The sequence below is a fragment of the Ctenopharyngodon idella genome, chromosome 9 (assembly GCF_019924925.1).
Source record: "Ctenopharyngodon idella isolate HZGC_01 chromosome 9, HZGC01, whole genome shotgun sequence".
NCBI classification, from domain to species: Eukaryota; Metazoa; Chordata; class Actinopteri; order Cypriniformes; family Xenocyprididae; genus Ctenopharyngodon; species Ctenopharyngodon idella.
Window position 1 is genome coordinate 12307549 of NC_067228.1, and position 18101 is coordinate 12325649.

General features: G+C 47.9%; 1 protein-coding gene across 1 annotated transcript in view; it reads right to left on the reverse strand.

The window, feature by feature from the left end:
* Nucleotides 1-18101, reverse strand: part of col6a3 (collagen, type VI, alpha 3) — a 74036-nt gene that overhangs the window by 22634 nt on the left and 33301 nt on the right. Inside the window, exons 23-33 of the mRNA XM_051905466.1 lie at nucleotides 17362-17961; nucleotides 16591-17190; nucleotides 11559-12158; nucleotides 10773-11369; nucleotides 9704-10303; nucleotides 8837-9436; nucleotides 8066-8665; nucleotides 7295-7894; nucleotides 6510-7106; nucleotides 2248-2844; nucleotides 1172-1771 (exon numbers count right to left, since the gene is read on the reverse strand). Coding sequence (XP_051761426.1) covers nucleotides 1172-1771; nucleotides 2248-2844; nucleotides 6510-7106; nucleotides 7295-7894; nucleotides 8066-8665; nucleotides 8837-9436; nucleotides 9704-10303; nucleotides 10773-11369; nucleotides 11559-12158; nucleotides 16591-17190; nucleotides 17362-17961 — 6591 coding nt within the window. The remainder of the gene's footprint in view (nucleotides 1-1171; nucleotides 1772-2247; nucleotides 2845-6509; nucleotides 7107-7294; nucleotides 7895-8065; nucleotides 8666-8836; nucleotides 9437-9703; nucleotides 10304-10772; nucleotides 11370-11558; nucleotides 12159-16590; nucleotides 17191-17361; nucleotides 17962-18101) is intronic.

Consider the following 18101-nt stretch of genomic DNA (forward strand, 5'->3'; position numbering starts at 1 on the left):
TTTGCACCTGATCTGTTAGTAAGATGTTGAATCAGCAAATGAAGTCTGTTCTCTTTCTTTACCTGGAATTATGTGCAAGGTGTAATTTTCTCAATTTGAAATGAAAGATTTGAAAAACAAAAATAAAAATCAAAAACAACAACAACAACAACAAATTAATATTTGGAACTGCACTTTAGAAGGTGAATATTTATTACTGTGCTGTGTGGAAGGGTTCACAAATGAAATGTTCACTGCTTAAATATGCAACCATGATAAAATTGTAATCTTGGAAATAATATGTTTACAATTTTTTTTTTTATTATTATTTCTTTTATAAATCCTGGTTTTATAAAATAAAATTGTCGTTCTTTATTAATTGGAAAAACAAGCAGATTAAATAGAACATTACTTATTCACAAGCCACACTTCTGATATAAATGTGAAAATAACAATACAAAAATCTGTCTACACCCCAGACATTGGTGTTCTAAATGATTTTTTAAGTAAACTTCAAAAGTCATATATTCACTAAGGAGTGCTGGGTGGTTGTCCGCGTGCTGCAAGGTTGTTGGATTATGCTTCTTAAGTAAAAGACCCATACCACAGTCTCTATAGCCCCTTTCAAACAGAGCGTTGATCCCAGAAAATTGCCATATAATTGCTGGAGTGCCTTCTGTGTGAACGCAAACACATCCCAGGATTGATCCCAGAAGATGAGGACCTAGTAACATTGCTGGGATCAGTCCCAGTACACACCCTGTGTGAATAAAAGGCAGGACCAATGCCGTAAGGGGTGTATCATAGTGATGACGCTGAAGCTGAGATTGTTTGCCAGCTTAGTGGAATGGTATGCAATGCGCTAGTTTATGACATTACACGTCACATCCTGATGTCAAGTGTCTTTATGGGATTTTGTGTAAACAGATCTCAAGAAAATCAATTGTAGTGTGAATGAACCAAAATCAAACGATCCAGGGACAAATCCTGGAACACATAATAGTTGCATTTTCCAGAATCTCTGTGTGAAAGGGGCTTATGACATTATGGACCATAGATATTATGTGGTTCCCTCCATCAATGAAAGCTTGGAAATTTTTTTGAATTTTACATACTACTAGTGATACTCACCTTAGCAAGCACCGTAAATGTTGAAAGGCAATACAGCAAGCATGTTTCGTCTGTTTCTTACCTATTACTGTGGTAGTGATGGGTGTGTCCTCTACAAGTACAGAGTTAATGTTGGTGAAAAGCTTTTGCTGGACAGTTGAAAGATCAGCAAAGTCACTCAATGAAAGAGCATAACCAGGCACATGGGAAATCCTCTGAAGTTCCCTGCTGTCTGAGCTCCTTGACCCTATACCAAAGATAAGAACTCCAAACTCCTTTAGGGATGATGCTGGTGTGTCAACATTATCAAATGACCTTCCACCACTCAGCAGAATCAGTAACTGAGGCACGCCTTCAACACGTCTGCTTCCAGAGGAGGCAGTGAAGACATTGTCTCTCACATACTGCAGAGCTGCCCCTGTGTTGAGGGGTCTCCCTCCTTTGTGCCTCAGACCCCTGAGCGTGTCAAGCACGTCATTCTTTCTTGAGTATGTGTTAAGATAGAAATGGGCCTCTGGATCTCTGCTGTACTGGACCACAGAAACACGGTCTCTGTTCTCAGACACATTCAGTCTCTCCACCATCCTCTCAACAAAGTCACGCATTGCCGGGAAAGAGCTCCTTGTGCCATCTGAACCATCCAGCAGGAACACTACATCCCTCGTAGCCATCCTTCGCTCAGCTATGGGTAATGGAATGGAACACAAAGTCACGCGAGCCCTGGGTATCTGATATTGTTTGCGGAGCGTATGCGTGCTCTACTCGGCAACTACAAAAGGGAAACAACTCTTCTATCCTTTCAGCTATTTTACAGCCAATCTAACGGTCAAATGTTATTACTGTGTGCTAAAATAGAATCTCATTTTGGTCAAAGTAGAGCTGCATAAACCTAATGAATACAACATGACAAAATGAGGTGTATAATATAAAGGATATTTTCATCAAAAGACAAAAACTGTGCCAAAAATTGATGAACGAGCAAACAAACAAACTCAAGCAGAACAAAAACTCAGCACTGCTTAACACCCTGAAGAGTTCAAACCCATGGCTTCATAGGCTAATTTGCATAGCTAAAATAAATCGTTTAGAGTCTGCGGCATGCTTTGCAAGGAGGGCTCAGTGTGCTGTTTTCAAGAGACGTGTGGGAATAAGTCTTACCCGCCACAGTAGGTGTCGTTGGCTTGACTTGTACAAGCACATTGCTGAGGGAGCTGATAAACTGCTGCTGGACACTGGGAAGATCAGAGAATTCATTGATGGACTGTGCATAGGTAGGATCGTTGGCAATTCTCTGCACCTCTCTGCTCGAATTTCTGGTGCCAATGCCAAAAATCAAGATTCCCCTCTCTTTCAGGGCAGAGGCAGGTGCATCTATGTTATCGCTTGACCGTCCTCCACTAAGGAGGATAAGAATCTGAGGGACACCCTCTTGCTTTCTACTCCCCGCAGAGGCAGTGAAGACACTGTCCCTCACGTAGTGGAGAGCTGCCCCTGTGTTGAGGGGTCTCCCTCCTCTATGCCTCAGACCTCTGACAGTGTTCAGGATCTCCCCTTTTGTTGAGTAGGTATTCAGATAGAAATTGACCTCCGCGTCTCTACTGTACTGCACCACAGAAACACGGTCTCTGTTTGCCTCTATGTTGAATTGCTCCACTACTCTTTGCACAAATTCACGCATCGCTGGGAATGTATTTCTAGTGCCATCTGAACCGTCCAGCAGAAACACTACGTCCTTTCTGGGTACGGCATCATCAGCTAGGGAAAGAAAACAGCGTCATTAACACCAGGTCATTTGAAAACATCTTTAGAATGTCACATTAGTTTAACCACCTCATCGACTACCTAAGCTGTGGGTAATGGTCCCACTGCTCGCAACTACTTAGGAAGATCAACAAAGCACAGGCTGTGAGCTAGCTCTCGTAAAAAGTTCTGCCATGCACATACCGGTGAGAGTCGGGGTAGTTGGAGTGATGGGCATCGCAACAGCCTGGACAGAGGCCAGCAGCTGCTCTTGGACATTTGGAAGCTCACTGAAGTCGGACACGGAAAGAGCATAATTGGGGTCGTATGAGATTCTCTGCAGTTCTCTGCTATCAGAGCCCCTCGATCCTATTCCAAAGGTCAAGACGCCAAGCTGTTTCAGAGAGGAGGCTGCTGCATCAACACTGTCCAATGACCTTCCCCCGTTAAGCAGGATCAGTACCTGCAGCACACCTTCCAACCGTCTGCTGCCGGAGGAGGCAGTAAAGACATTGTCTCTGACGTACTGGAGAGCTGCCCCCGTGTAGAGGGGTCTACCTCCTTTGTGTCTCAGACCTCTGACACGGTCGAGAACGTCTTCCTTTGTCGTGTAGCTGTTCAGATAGAAATGGACCTCGGCGTCTCTACTGTACTGCACCACAGAAACACGGTCTCTGTTTGGCTCTATGTCGAATTGCTCCACTACTCTTTGCACAAAATCACGCATAGCTGGGAATGAATTCCTAGTGCCATCTGAACCGTCCAGCAGAAACACTACGTCCTTTCTGGGTGCGACGTAATCAGCTAGGGGGAGGGGAAAACAGCATCATTAACACCGCGTAAATGTCGATAACCTTCATAATGACACATCAGTTCATCACCTCATTAACCGTCTAAGCTGTGCGTGAAAAAAAGTTGGGACATCAAGTAGAAAGACAAGACACGGCGTATCGTAAAGTTCTGCCATGCACATACCGGTTACAGTCGGTGTAGTTGGAGTGATGGGAATTGAAACAGCCTGGACAGAGGCCAGCAGCTGCTCTTGGACTTTTGGGAGCTCGCTGAAGTCGGACACGGACAGAGCATAATTGGGGTCGTATGAGATTCTCTGCAGTTCTCTGCTATCAGAGCCCCTCGATCCTATTCCAAAGGTCAAGACGCCAAGCTCTTTCAGAGAGGAGGCTGCTGCATCAACACTGTCCAATGACCTTCCCCCGTTAAGCAGGATCAGTACCTGCCGCACACCGTCCAGCCGTCTGCTGCCGGAGGAGGCAGTAAAGACATTGTCTCTGACGTACTGGAGAGCTGCCCCCGTGTAGAGGGGTCTACCTCCTTTGTGTCTCAGACCTCTGACACGGTCGAGAACGTCTTCCTTTGTCGTGTAGCTGTTCAGATAGAAATGGACCTCGGTGTCACTACTGTACTGCACCACAGAAACACGGTCTCTGTTTAGCTCTATGTCGAATTGCTCCACTACTCTTTGCACAAAATCACGCATAGCTGGGAATGAATTCCTAGTGCCATCTGAACCGTCCAGCAGAAACACTACGTCCTTTCTGGGTGCGACGTAATCAGCTAGGGGGAGGGGAAAACAGCATCATTAACACTGCGTAAATGTCGATAACCTTCATAATGACACATCAGTTCATCACCTCATTAACCGTCTAAGCTGTGCGTGAAAAAAAGTTGGGACATCAAGTAGAAAGACAAGACACGGCGTATCGTAAAGTTCTGCCATGCACATACCGGTTACAGTCGGTGTAGTTGGAGTGATGGGAATTGAAACAGCCTGGACAGAGGCCAGCAGCTGCTCTTGGACTTTTGGGAGCTCGCTGAAGTCGGACACGGACAGAGCATAACTGGGGTCGTATGAAATTCTCTGCAATTCTCTGCTATCAGAGCCCCTCGATCCTATTCCAAAGGTCAAGACGCCAAGCTCTTTGAGAGAAGAGGCTGCTGCCTCAACACTGTCCAATGACCTTCCCCCGCTAAGAAAAACCAGTATCTGCGGCACACCCTCCAGCCGTCTGCTACCGGAGGAGGCAGTAAAGACATTGTCTCTGACGTACTGGAGCGCTGCCCCCGTGTAGAGGGGTCTGCCTCCTTTGTGCCGCAGACCTCTGACACTGTCAAGAACTTCTTCCTTTGTCGTGTACGTGTTCAGATAGAAATGGGCCTCTGGGTCTCTGCTGTACTGGACCACAGAAACGCGATCTCTGTTCTCAGCTACTTCCAATTTCTCCACCATTCTTTGCACAAATTCTTTCATTGCTGGGAACCCATTCTTAGTGCCATCTGATCCATCCAGCAGGAAGACAACATCTCTCCTTTGTCTACGGCCCTCAGCTAAGAAACAGACATTCATGGATCAGGTGGGGGACATTGTAAGGAGAGAGAGAGAAAAAAAAAAACACACTGTATTACACACTTGGTGCTCAATCATGCTTTTTGTGTTTTCGATATCGTGTCACTTCCCATTAAGTTTTACTCTTCAGGAAGAAATACATTTCCTTCTGCAACTCATTAGAACTAGAGGAACAATACGGCACATGTCTCTATAACCATATTAAAATGGGAGGAATTAAAGGAAGCTGGTTTGGCTTTTTCTTACCTATCGTTGTGGTAGTGATAGGCGTGGCCTCTACAAAGACTGTGTTAATGTTAGTGAAAAGCTGCTGTTGGACACTGGGAAGGTCAGCGAAGTCACTCACTGAGAGTGCATAACTAGGCTCATGGGAGATCTTCTGGAGTTCCCCGCTGTCTGAGCTCCTTGACCCTATCCCAAAGATAAGCACTCCCAGCTCCTTCAGGGATGAGGCTGGTGTGTCAACATTATCAAATGACCTTCCACCACTCAGCAGAATCAGTAACTGAGGCACACCTTCTACAAGTCTGCTTCCAGCGGAGGCAGTGAAGACATTGTCCCTCACGTACTGCAGAGCTGCCCCTGTGTTGAGGGGTCTCCCTCCTTTGTGCCTCAGACCCCTGAGCGTGTCAAGCACGTCCTCCTTTCTTGAGTATGTGTTAAGATAGAAATGGGCCTCTGGATCTCTGCTGTACTGGACCACAGACACACGGTCTCTGTTCTCAGACACATTCAGTCTCTCCACCATCCTCTCAACAAAGTCACGCATTGCAGGGAAAGAGCTCCTTGTGCCATCTGAACCATCCAGCAGGAACACTACATCCCTCCTAGCCATCCTTCGCTCAGCTATGGGTAATGGAATGGAACACAAAGTCACGTGAGCCCTGGGTATCTGATATTGTCTGCGGGGCGTACGCGTGCCCTACTCGGCAACTACAAAAGGGAAACAACTCTCCTATCCTTTCAGCTATTTTACAGCCAATCTAACGGTCAAATGTTATTACTGTGTGCTAAAATAGAATCTCATTTTGGTCAGAGTAGAGCTGCCTATACCTAATGAATACAACATGACAAAATGAGGTGTATAACTTAAAGGATATTTTCATCAAAAGACAAAAACTGTGCCTAAAACTGGCGAACGAGCAAACAAACAAACACTTTAAAACTCAGCACTGCTTAACACCCCGAAGAGTTCAAACCCATGGCTTCTTAGGCTAATTTGCATTGCTAACATAAACCGTTTAGTGTCTGCGGCACGCTTTGCAAGGAGGGCTCAGTGTGCCGTTTTCAAGAGACGTGTGGGAATCTGTCTTACCCGCCACAGTAGGTGTCGTTGGCTTGACTTGTACAAGCACATTGTTGAGGGAGCTGATAAACTGCTGCTGGACACTGGGAAGATCAGAGAATTCATTGATGGACTGTGCATAGGTAGGATCGTTGGCAATTCTCTGCACCTCTCTGCTCGAATTTCTGGTGCCAATGCCAAAAATCAAGATTCCCCTCTCTTTCAGGGCAGAGGCAGGTGCATCTATGTTATCGCTTGACCGTCCTCCACTGAGGAGGATAAGAATCTGAGGGACACCCTCTTGCTTTCTACTCCCCGCAGAGGCAGTGAAGACACTGTCCCTCACGTACTGGAGAGCTGCCCCTGTGTTGAGGGGTCTCCCTCCTCTATGCCTCAGACCTCTGACAGTGTTCAGGATCTCCCCTTTTGTTGAGTAGGTATTCAGATAGAAATTGACCTCCGCGTCTCTACTGTACTGCACCACAGAAACACGGTCTCTGTTTGCCTCTATGTTGAATTGCTCCACTACTCTTTGCACAAATTCACGCATCGCTGGGAATGTATTTCTAGTGCCATCTGAACCGTCCAGCAGAAACACTACGTCCTTTCTGGGTACGGCATCATCAGCTAGGGAAAGAAAACAGCGTCATTAACACCAGGTCATTTGAAAACATCTTTAGAATGTCACATTAGTTTAACCACCTCATCGACTACCTAAGCTGTGGGTAATGGTCCCACTGCTCGCAACTACTTAGGAAGATCAACAAAGCACAGGCTGTGAGCTAGCTCTCGTAAAAGTTCTGCCATGCACATACCGGTGAGAGTCGGGGTAGTTGGAGTGATGGGCATCGCAACAGCCTGGACAGAGGCCAGCAGCTGCTCTTGGACATTTGGAAGCTCACTGAAGTCGGACACGGAAAGAGCATAATTGGGGTCGTATGAGATTCTCTGCAGTTCTCTGCTATCAGAGCCCCTCGATCCTATTCCAAAGGTCAAGACGCCAAGCTGTTTCAGAGAGGAGGCTGCTGCATCAACACTGTCCAATGACCTTCCCCCGTTAAGCAGGATCAGTACCTGCGGCACACCCTCCAACCGTCTGCTGCCGGAGGAGGCAGTAAAGACATTGTCTCTGACGTACTGGAGAGCTGCCCCCGTGTAGAGGGGTCTACCTCCTTTGTGTCTCAGACCTCTGACACGGTCGAGAACGTCTTCCTTTGTCGTGTAGCTGTTCAGATAGAAATGGACCTCGGCGTCTCTACTGTACTGCACCACAGAAACACGGTCTCTGTTTGGCTCTATGTCGAATTGCTCCACTACTCTTTGCACAAAATCACGCATAGCTGGGAATGAATTCCTAGTGCCATCTGAACCGTCCAGCAGAAACACTACGTCCTTTCTGGGTGCGACGTAATCAGCTAGGGGGAGGGGAAAACAGCATCATTAACACCGCGTAAATGTCGATAACCTTCATAATGACACATCAGTTCATCACCTCATTAACCGTCTAAGCTGTGCGTGAAAAAAAGTTGGGACATCAAGTAGAAAGACAAGACACGGCGTATCGTAAAGTTCTGCCATGCACATACCGGTTACAGTCGGTGTAGTTGGAGTGATGGGAATTGAAACAGCCTGGACAGAGGCCAGCAGCTGCTCTTGGACTTTTGGGAGCTCGCTGAAGTCGGACACGGACAGAGCATAATTGGGGTCGTATGAGATTCTCTGCAGTTCTCTGCTATCAGAGCCCCTCGATCCTATTCCAAAGGTCAAGACGCCAAGCTCTTTCAGAGAGGAGGCTGCTGCATCAACACTGTCCAATGACCTTCCCCCGTTAAGCAGGATCAGTACCTGCGGCACACCCTCCAACCGTCTGCTGCCGGAGGAGGCAGTAAAGACATTGTCTCTGACGTACTGGAGAGCTGCCCCCGTGTAGAGGGGTCTACCTCCTTTGTGTCTCAGACCTCTGACACGGTCGAGAACGTCTTCCTTTGTCGTGTAGCTGTTCAGATAGAAATGGACCTCGGTGTCACTACTGTACTGCACCACAGAAACACGGTCTCTGTTTAGCTCTATGTCGAATTGCTCCACTACTCTTTGCACAAAATCACGCATAGCTGGGAATGAATTCCTAGTGCCATCTGAACCGTCCAGCAGAAACACTACGTCCTTTCTGGGTGCGACGTAATCAGCTAGGGGGAGGGGAAAACAGCATCATTAACACTGCGTAAATGTCGATAACCTTCATAATGACACATCAGTTCATCACCTCATTAACCGTCTAAGCTGTGCGTGAAAAAAAGTTGGGACATCAAGTAGAAAGACAAGACACGGCGTATCGTAAAGTTCTGCCATGCACATACCGGTTACAGTCGGTGTAGTTGGAGTGATGGGAATTGAAACAGCCTGGACAGAGGCCAGCAGCTGCTCTTGGACTTTTGGGAGCTCGCTGAAGTCGGACACGGACAGAGCATAACTGGGGTCGTATGAAATTCTCTGCAATTCTCTGCTATCAGAGCCTCTCGATCCTATTCCAAAGGTCAAGACGCCAAGCTCTTTGAGAGAAGAGGCTGCTGCCTCAACACTGTCCAATGACCTTCCCCCGCTAAGAAAAACCAGTATCTGCGGCACACCCTCCAGCCGTCTGCTACCGGAGGAGGCAGTAAAGACATTGTCTCTGACGTACTGGAGCGCTGCCCCCGTGTAGAGGGGTCTGCCTCCTTTGTGCCGCAGACCTCTGACACTGTCAAGAACTTCTTCCTTTGTCGTGTACGTGTTCAGATAGAAATGGGCCTCTGGGTCTCTGCTGTACTGGACCACAGAAACGCGATCTCTGTTCTCAGCTACTTCCAATTTCTCCACCATTCTTTGCACAAATTCTTTCATTGCTGGGAACCCATTCCTAGTGCCATCTGATCCATCCAGCAGGAAGACAACATCTCTCCTCTGTCTACGGCCCTCAGCTAAGAAACAGACATTCATGGATCAGGTGGGGGACATTGTAAGGAGAGAGAGAGAAAAAAAAAAAAACACACTGTATTACACACTTGGTGCTCAATCGTGCTTTTTGTGTTTTCGATATCGTGTCACTTCCCATTAAGTTTTACTCTTCAGGAAGAAATACATTTCCTTCTGCAACTCATTAGAACTAGAGGAACAATACGGCACATGTCTCTATAACCATATTAAAATGGGAGGAATTACAGGAAGCCGGTTTGGCTTTTTCTTACCTATCGTTGTGGTAGTGATAGGCGTGGCCTCTACAAAGACCGTGTTAATGTTGGTGAAAAGCTGCTGTTGGACACTGGGAAGGTCAGCGAAGTCACTCACTGAGAGTGCATAACTAGGCTCATGGGAGATCTTCTGGAGTTCCCCGCTGTCTGAGCTCCTTGACCCTATCCCAAAGATAAGCACTCCCAGCTCCTTCAGGGATGAGGCTGGTGTGTCAACATTATCAAATGACCTTCCACCACTCAGCAGAATCAGTAACTGAGGCACACCTTCTACAAGTCTGCTTCCAGCGGAGGCAGTGAAGACATTGTCCCTCACGTACTGCAGAGCTGCCCCTGTGTTGAGGGGTCTCCCTCCTTTGTGCCTCAGACCCCTGAGCGTGTCAAGCATGTCCTCCTTTCTTGAGTATGTGTTAAGATAGAAATGGGCCTCTGGATCTCTGCTGTACTGGACCACAGACACACGGTCTCTGTTCTCAGACACATTCAGTCTCTCCACCATCCTCTCAACAAAGTCACGCATTGCAGGGAAAGAGCTCCTTGTGCCATCTGAACCATCCAGCAGGAACACTACATCCCTCCTAGCCATCCTTCGCTCAGCTATGGGTAATGGAATGGAACACAAAGTCACGTGAGCCCTGGGTATCTGATATTGTCTGCGGGGCGTACGCGTGCCCTACTCGGCAACTACAAAAGGGAAACAACTCTCCTATCCTTTCAGCTATTTTACAGCCAATCTAACGGTCAAATGTTATTACTGTGTGCTAAAATAGAATCTCATTTTGGTCAGAGTAGAGCTGCCTATACCTAATGAATACAACATGACAAAATGAGGTGTATAACTTAAAGGATATTTTCATCAAAAGACAAAAACTGTGCCTAAAACTGACGAACGAGCAAACAAACAAACACTTTAAAACTCAGCACTGCTTAACACCCCGAAGAGTTCAAACCCATGGCTTCTTAGGCTAATTTGCATTGCTAACATAAACCGTTTAGTGTCTGCGGCACGCTTTGCAAGGAGGGCTCAGTGTGCCGTTTTCAAGAGACGTGTGGGAATCTGTCTTACCCGCCACAGTAGGTGTCGTTGGCTTGACTTGTACAAGCACATTGTTGAGGGAGCTGATAAACTGCTGCTGGACACTGGGAAGATCAGAGAATTCATTGATGGACTGTGCATAGGTAGGATCGTTGGCAATTCTCTGCACCTCTCTGCTCGAATTTCTGGTGCCAATGCCAAAAATCAAGATTCCCATCTCTTTCAGGGCAGAGGCAGGTGCATCTATGTTATCGCTTGACCGTCCTCCACTGAGGAGGATAAGAATCTGAGGGACACCCTCTTGCTTTCTACTCCCCGCAGAGGCAGTGAAGACACTGTCCCTCACGTACTGGAGAGCTGCCCCTGTGTTGAGGGGTCTCCCTCCTCTATGCCTCAGACCTCTGACAGTGTTCAGGATCTCCCCTTTTGTTGAGTAGGTATTCAGATAGAAATTGACCTCCGCGTCTCTACTGTACTGCACCACAGAAACACGGTCTCTGTTTGCCTCTATGTTGAATTGCTCCACTACTCTTTGCACAAATTCACGCATCGCTGGGAATGTATTTCTAGTGCCATCTGAACCGTCCAGCAGAAACACTACGTCCTTTCTGGGTACGGCATCATCAGCTAGGGAAAGAAAACAGCGTCATTAACACCAGGTCATTTGAAAACATCTTTAGAATGTCACATTAGTTTAACCACCTCATCGACTACCTAAGCTGTGGGTAATGGTCCCACTGCTCGCAACTACTTAGGAAGATCAACAAAGCACAGGCTGTGAGCTAGCTCTCGTAAAAAGTTCTGCCATGCACATACCGGTGAGAGTCGGGGTAGTTGGAGTGATGGGCATCGCAACAGCCTGGACAGAGGCCAGCAGCTGCTCTTGGACATTTGGAAGCTCACTGAAGTCGGACACGGAAAGAGCATAATTGGGGTCGTATGAGATTCTCTGCAGTTCTCTGCTATCAGAGCCCCTCGATCCTATTCCAAAGGTCAAGACGCCAAGCTGTTTCAGAGAGGAGGCTGCTGCATCAACACTGTCCAATGACCTTCCCCCGTTAAGCAGGATCAGTACCTGCGGCACACCCTCCAACCGTCTGCTGCCGGAGGAGGCAGTAAAGACATTGTCTCTGACGTACTGGAGAGCTGCCCCCGTGTAGAGGGGTCTACCTCCTTTGTGTCTCAGACCTCTGACACGGTCGAGAACGTCTTCCTTTGTCGTGTAGCTGTTCAGATAGAAATGGACCTCGGCGTCTCTACTGTACTGCACCACAGAAACACGGTCTCTGTTTGGCTCTATGTCGAATTGCTCCACTACTCTTTGCACAAAATCACGCATAGCTGGGAATGAATTCCTAGTGCCATCTGAACCGTCCAGCAGAAACACTACGTCCTTTCTGGGTGCGACGTAATCAGCTAGGGGGAGGGGAAAACAGCATCATTAACACCGCGTAAATGTCGATAACCTTCATAATGACACATCAGTTCATCACCTCATTAACCGTCTAAGCTGTGCGTGAAAAAAAGTTGGGACATCAAGTAGAAAGACAAGACACGGCGTATCGTAAAGTTCTGCCATGCACATACCGGTTACAGTCGGTGTAGTTGGAGTGATGGGAATTGAAACAGCCTGGACAGAGGCCAGCAGCTGCTCTTGGACTTTTGGGAGCTCGCTGAAGTCGGACACGGACAGCGCATAATTGGGGTCGTATGAGATTCTCTGCAGTTCTCTGCTATCAGAGCCCCTCGATCCTATTCCAAAGGTCAAGACGCCAAGCTCTTTCAGAGAGGAGGCTGCTGCATCAACACTGTCCAATGACCTTCCCCCGTTAAGCAGGATCAGTACCTGCGGCACACCCTCCAACCGTCTGCTGCCGGAGGAGGCAGTAAAGACATTGTCTCTGACGTACTGGAGAGCTGCCCCCGTGTAGAGGGGTCTACCTCCTTTGTGTCTCAGACCTCTGACACGGTCGAGAACGTCTTCCTTTGTCGTGTAGCTGTTCAGATAGAAATGGACCTCGGTGTCACTACTGTACTGCACCACAGAAACACGGTCTCTGTTTAGCTCTATGTCGAATTGCTCCACTACTCTTTGCACAAAATCACGCATAGCTGGGAATGAATTCCTAGTGCCATCTGAACCGTCCAGCAGAAACACTACGTCCTTTCTGGGTGCGACGTAATCAGCTAGGGGGAGGGGAAAACAGCATCATTAACACTGCGTAAATGTCGATAACCTTCATAATGACACATCAGTTCATCACCTCATTAACCGTCTAAGCTGTGCGTGAAAAAAAGTTGGGACATCAAGTAGAAAGACAAGACACGGCGTATCGTAAAGTTCTGCCATGCACATACCGGTTACAGTCGGTGTAGTTGGAGTGATGGGAATTGAAACAGCCTGGACAGAGGCCAGCAGCTGCTCTTGGACTTTTGGGAGCTCGCTGAAGTCGGACACGGACAGAGCATAACTGGGGTCGTATGAAATTCTCTGCAATTCTCTGCTATCAGAGCCCCTCGATCCTATTCCAAAGGTCAAGACGCCAAGCTCTTTGAGAGAAGAGGCTGCTGCCTCAACACTGTCCAATGACCTTCCCCCGCTAAGAAAAACCAGTATCTGCGGCACACCCTCCAGCCGTCTGCTACCGGAGGAGGCAGTAAAGACATTGTCTCTGACGTACTGGAGCGCTGCCCCCGTGTAGAGGGGTCTGCCTCCTTTGTGCCGCAGACCTCTGACACTGTCAAGAACTTCTTCCTTTGTCGTGTACGTGTTCAGATAGAAATGGGCCTCTGGGTCTCTGCTGTACTGGACCACAGAAACGCGATCTCTGTTCTCAGCTACTTCCAATTTCTCCACCATTCTTTGCACAAATTCTTTCATTGCTGGGAACCCATTCCTAGTGCCATCTGATCCATCCAGCAGGAAGACAACATCTCTCCTCTGTCTACGGCCCTCAGCTAAGAAACAGACATTCATGGATCAGGTGGGGGACATTGTAAGGAGAGAGAGAAAAAAAAAAAACACACTGTATTACACACTTGGTGCTCAATCATGCTTTTTGTGTTTTCGATATCGTGTCACTTCCCATTAAGTTTTACTCTTCAGGAAGAAATACATTTCCTTCTGCAACTCATTAGAACTAGAGGAACAATACGGCACATGTCTCTATAACCATATTAAAATGGGAGGAATTAAAGGAAGCTGGTTTGGCTTTTTCTTACCTATCGTTGTGGTAGTGATAGGCGTGGCCTCTACAAAGACTGTGTTAATGTTGGTGAAAAGCTGCTGTTGGACACTGGGAAGGTCAGCGAAGTCACTCACTGAGAGTGCATAACTAGGCTCATGGGAGATCTTCTGGAGTTCCCCGCTGTCTGAGCTCCTTGACCCTATCCCAAAGATAAGCACTCCCAGCTCCTTCAGGGATGAGGCTGGTGTGTCAACATTATCAAATGACCTTCCACCACTCAGCAGAATCAGTAACTGAGGCACACCTTCTACAAGTCTGCTTCCAGCGGAGGCAGTGAAGACATTGTCCCTCACGTACTGCAGAGCTGCCCCTGTGTTGAGGGGTCTCCCTCCTTTGTGCCTCAGACCCCTGAGCGTGTCAAGCACGTCCTCCTTTCTTGAGTATGTGTTAAGATAGAAATGGGCCTCTGGATCTCTGCTGTACTGGACCACAGACACACGGTCTCTGTTCTCAGACACATTCAGTCTCTCCACCATCCTCTCAACAAAGTCACGCATTGCAGGGAAAGAGCTCCTTGTGCCATCTGAACCATCCAGCAGGAACACTACATCCCTCCTAGCCATCCTTCGCTCAGCTATGGGTAATGGAATGGAACACAAAGTCACGTGAGCCCTGGGTATCTGATATTGTCTGCGGGGCGTACGCGTGCCCTACTCGGCAACTACAAAAGGGAAACAACTCTCCTATCCTTTCAGCTATTTTACAGCCAATCTAACGGTCAAATGTTATTACTGTGTGCTAAAATAGAATCTCATTTTGGTCAGAGTAGAGCTGCCTATACCTAATGAATACAACATGACAAAATGAGGTGTATAACTTAAAGGATATTTTCATCAAAAGACAAAAACTGTGCCTAAAACTGACGAACGAGCAAACAAACAAACACTTTAAAACTCAGCACTGCTTAACACCCCGAAGAGTTCAAACCCATGGCTTCTTAGGCTAATTTGCATTGCTAACATAAACCGTTTAGTGTCTGCGGCACGCTTTGCAAGGAGGGCTCAGTGTGCCGTTTTCAAGAGACGTGTGGGAATCTGTCTTACCCGCCACAGTAGGTGTCGTTGGCTTGACTTGTACAAGCACATTGTTGAGGGAGCTGATAAACTGCTGCTGGACACTGGGAAGATCAGAGAATTCATTGATGGACTGTGCATAGGTAGGATCGTTGGCAATTCTCTGCACCTCTCTGCTCGAATTTCTGGTGCCAATGCCAAAAATCAAGATTCCCATCTCTTTCAGGGCAGAGGCAGGTGCATCTATGTTATCGCTTGACCGTCCTCCACTGAGGAGGATAAGAATCTGAGGGACACCCTCTTGCTTTCTACTCCCCGCAGAGGCAGTGAAGACACTGTCCCTCACGTACTGGAGAGCTGCCCCTGTGTTGAGGGGTCTCCCTCCTCTATGCCTCAGACCTCTGACAGTGTTCAGGATCTCCCCTTTTGTTGAGTAGGTATTCAGATAGAAATTGACCTCCGCGTCTCTACTGTACTGCACCACAGAAACACGGTCTCTGTTTGCCTCTATGTTGAATTGCTCCACTACTCTTTGCACAAATTCACGCATCGCTGGGAATGTATTTCTAGTGCCATCTGAACCGTCCAGCAGAAACACTACGTCCTTTCTGGGTACGGCATCATCAGCTAGGGAAAGAAAACAGCGTCATTAACACCAGGTCATTTGAAAACATCTTTAGAATGTCACATTAGTTTAACCACCTCATCGACTACCTAAGCTGTGGGTAATGGTCCCACTGCTCGCAACTACTTAGGAAGATCAACAAAGCACAGGCTGTGAGCTAGCTCTCGTAAAAAGTTCTGCCATGCACATACCGGTGAGAGTCGGGGTAGTTGGAGTGATGGGCATCGCAACAGCCTGGACAGAGGCCAGCAGCTGCTCTTGGACATTTGGAAGCTCACTGAAGTCGGACACGGAAAGAGCATAATTGGGGTCGTATGAGATTCTCTGCAGTTCTCTGCTATCAGAGCCCCTCGATCCTATTCCAAAGGTCAAGACGCCAAGCTCTTTCAGAGAGGAGGCTGCTGCATCAACACTGTCCAATGACCTTCCCCCGTTAAGCAGGATCAGTACCTGCGGCACACCCTCCAACCGTCTGCTGCCGGAGGAGGCAGTAAAGACATTGTCTCTGACGTACTGGAGAGCTGCCCCCGTGTAGAGGGGTCTACCTCCTTTGTGTCTCAGACCTCTGACACGGTCGAGAACGTCTTCCTTTGTCGTGTAGCTGTTCAGATAGAAATGGACCTCGGCGTCTCTACTGTACTGCACCACAGAAACACGGTCTCTGTTTGGCTCTATGTCGAATTGCTCCACTACTCTTTGCACAAAATCACGCATAGCTGGGAATGAATTCCTAGTGCCATCTGAACCGTCCAGCAGAAACACTACGTCCTTTCTGGGTGCGACGTAATCAGCTAGGGGGAGGGGAAAACAGCATCATTAACACCGCGTAAATGTCGATAACCTTCATAATGACACATCAGTTCATCACCTCATTAACCGTCTAAGCTGTGCGTGAAAAAAAGTTGGGACATCAAGTAGAAAGACAAGACACGGCGTATCGTAAAGTTCTGCCATGCACATACCGGTTACAGTCGGTGTAGTTGGAGTGATGGGAATTGAAACAGCCTGGACAGAGGCCAGCAGCTGCTCTTGGACTTTTGGGAGCTCGCTGAAGTCGGACACGGACAGAGCATAATTGGGGTCGTATGAGATTCTCTGCAGTTCTCTGCTATCAGAGCCCCTCGATCCTATTCCAAAGGTCAAGACGCCAAGCTCTTTCAGAGAGGAGGCTGCTGCATCAACACTGTCCAATGACCTTCCCCCGTTAAGCAGGATCAGTACCTGCGGCACACCCTCCAACCGTCTGCTGCCGGAGGAGGCAGTAAAGACATTGTCTCTGACGTACTGGAGAGCTGCCCCCGTGTAGAGGGGTCTACCTCCTTTGTGTCTCAGACCTCTGACACGGTCGAGAACGTCTTCCTTTGTCGTGTAGCTGTTCAGATAGAAATGGACCTCGGTGTCACTACTGTACTGCACCACAGAAACACGGTCTCTGTTTAGCTCTATGTCGAATTGCTCCACTACTCTTTGCACAAAATCACGCATAGCTGGGAATGAATTCCTAGTGCCATCTGAACCGTCCAGCAGAAACACTACGTCCTTTCTGGGTGCGACGTAATCAGCTAGGGGGAGGGGAAAACAGCATCATTAACACTGCGTAAATGTCGATAACCTTCATAATGACACATCAGTTCATCACCTCATTAACCGTCTAAGCTGTGCGTGAAAAAAAGTTGGGACATCAAGTAGAAAGACAAGACACGGCGTATCGTAAAGTTCTGCCATGCACATACCGGTTACAGTCGGTGTAGTTGGAGTGATGGGAATTGAAACAGCCTGGACAGAGGCCAGCAGCTGCTCTTGGACTTTTGGGAGCTCGCTGAAGTCGGACACGGACAGAGCATAACTGGGGTCGTATGAAATTCTCTGCAATTCTCTGCTATCAGAGCCCCTCGATCCTATTCCAAAGGTCAAGACGCCAAGCTCTTTGAGAGAAGAGGCTGCTGCCTCAACACTGTCCAATGACCTTCCCCCGCTAAGAAAAACCAGTATCTGCGGCACACCCTCCAGCCGTCTGCTACCGGAGGAGGCAGTAAAGACATTGTCTCTGACGTACTGGAGCGCTGCCCCCGTGTAGAGGGGTCTGCCTCCTTTGTGCCGCAGACCTCTGACACTGTCAAGAACTTCTTCCTTTGTCGTGTACGTGTTCAGATAGAAATGGGCCTCTGGGTCTCTGCTGTACTGGACCACAGAAACGCGATCTCTGTTCTCAGCTACTTCCAATTTCTCCACCATTCTTTGCACAAATTCTTTCATTGCTGGGAACCCATTCCTAGTGCCATCTGATCCATCCAGCAGGAAGACAACATCTCTCCTCTGTCTACGGCCCTCAGCTAAGAAACAGACATTCATGGATCAGGTGGGGGACATTGTAAGGAGAGAGAGAAAAAAAAAAAACACACTGTATTACACACTTGGTGCTCAATCATGCTTTTTGTGTTTTCGATATCGTGTCACTTCCCATTAAGTTTTA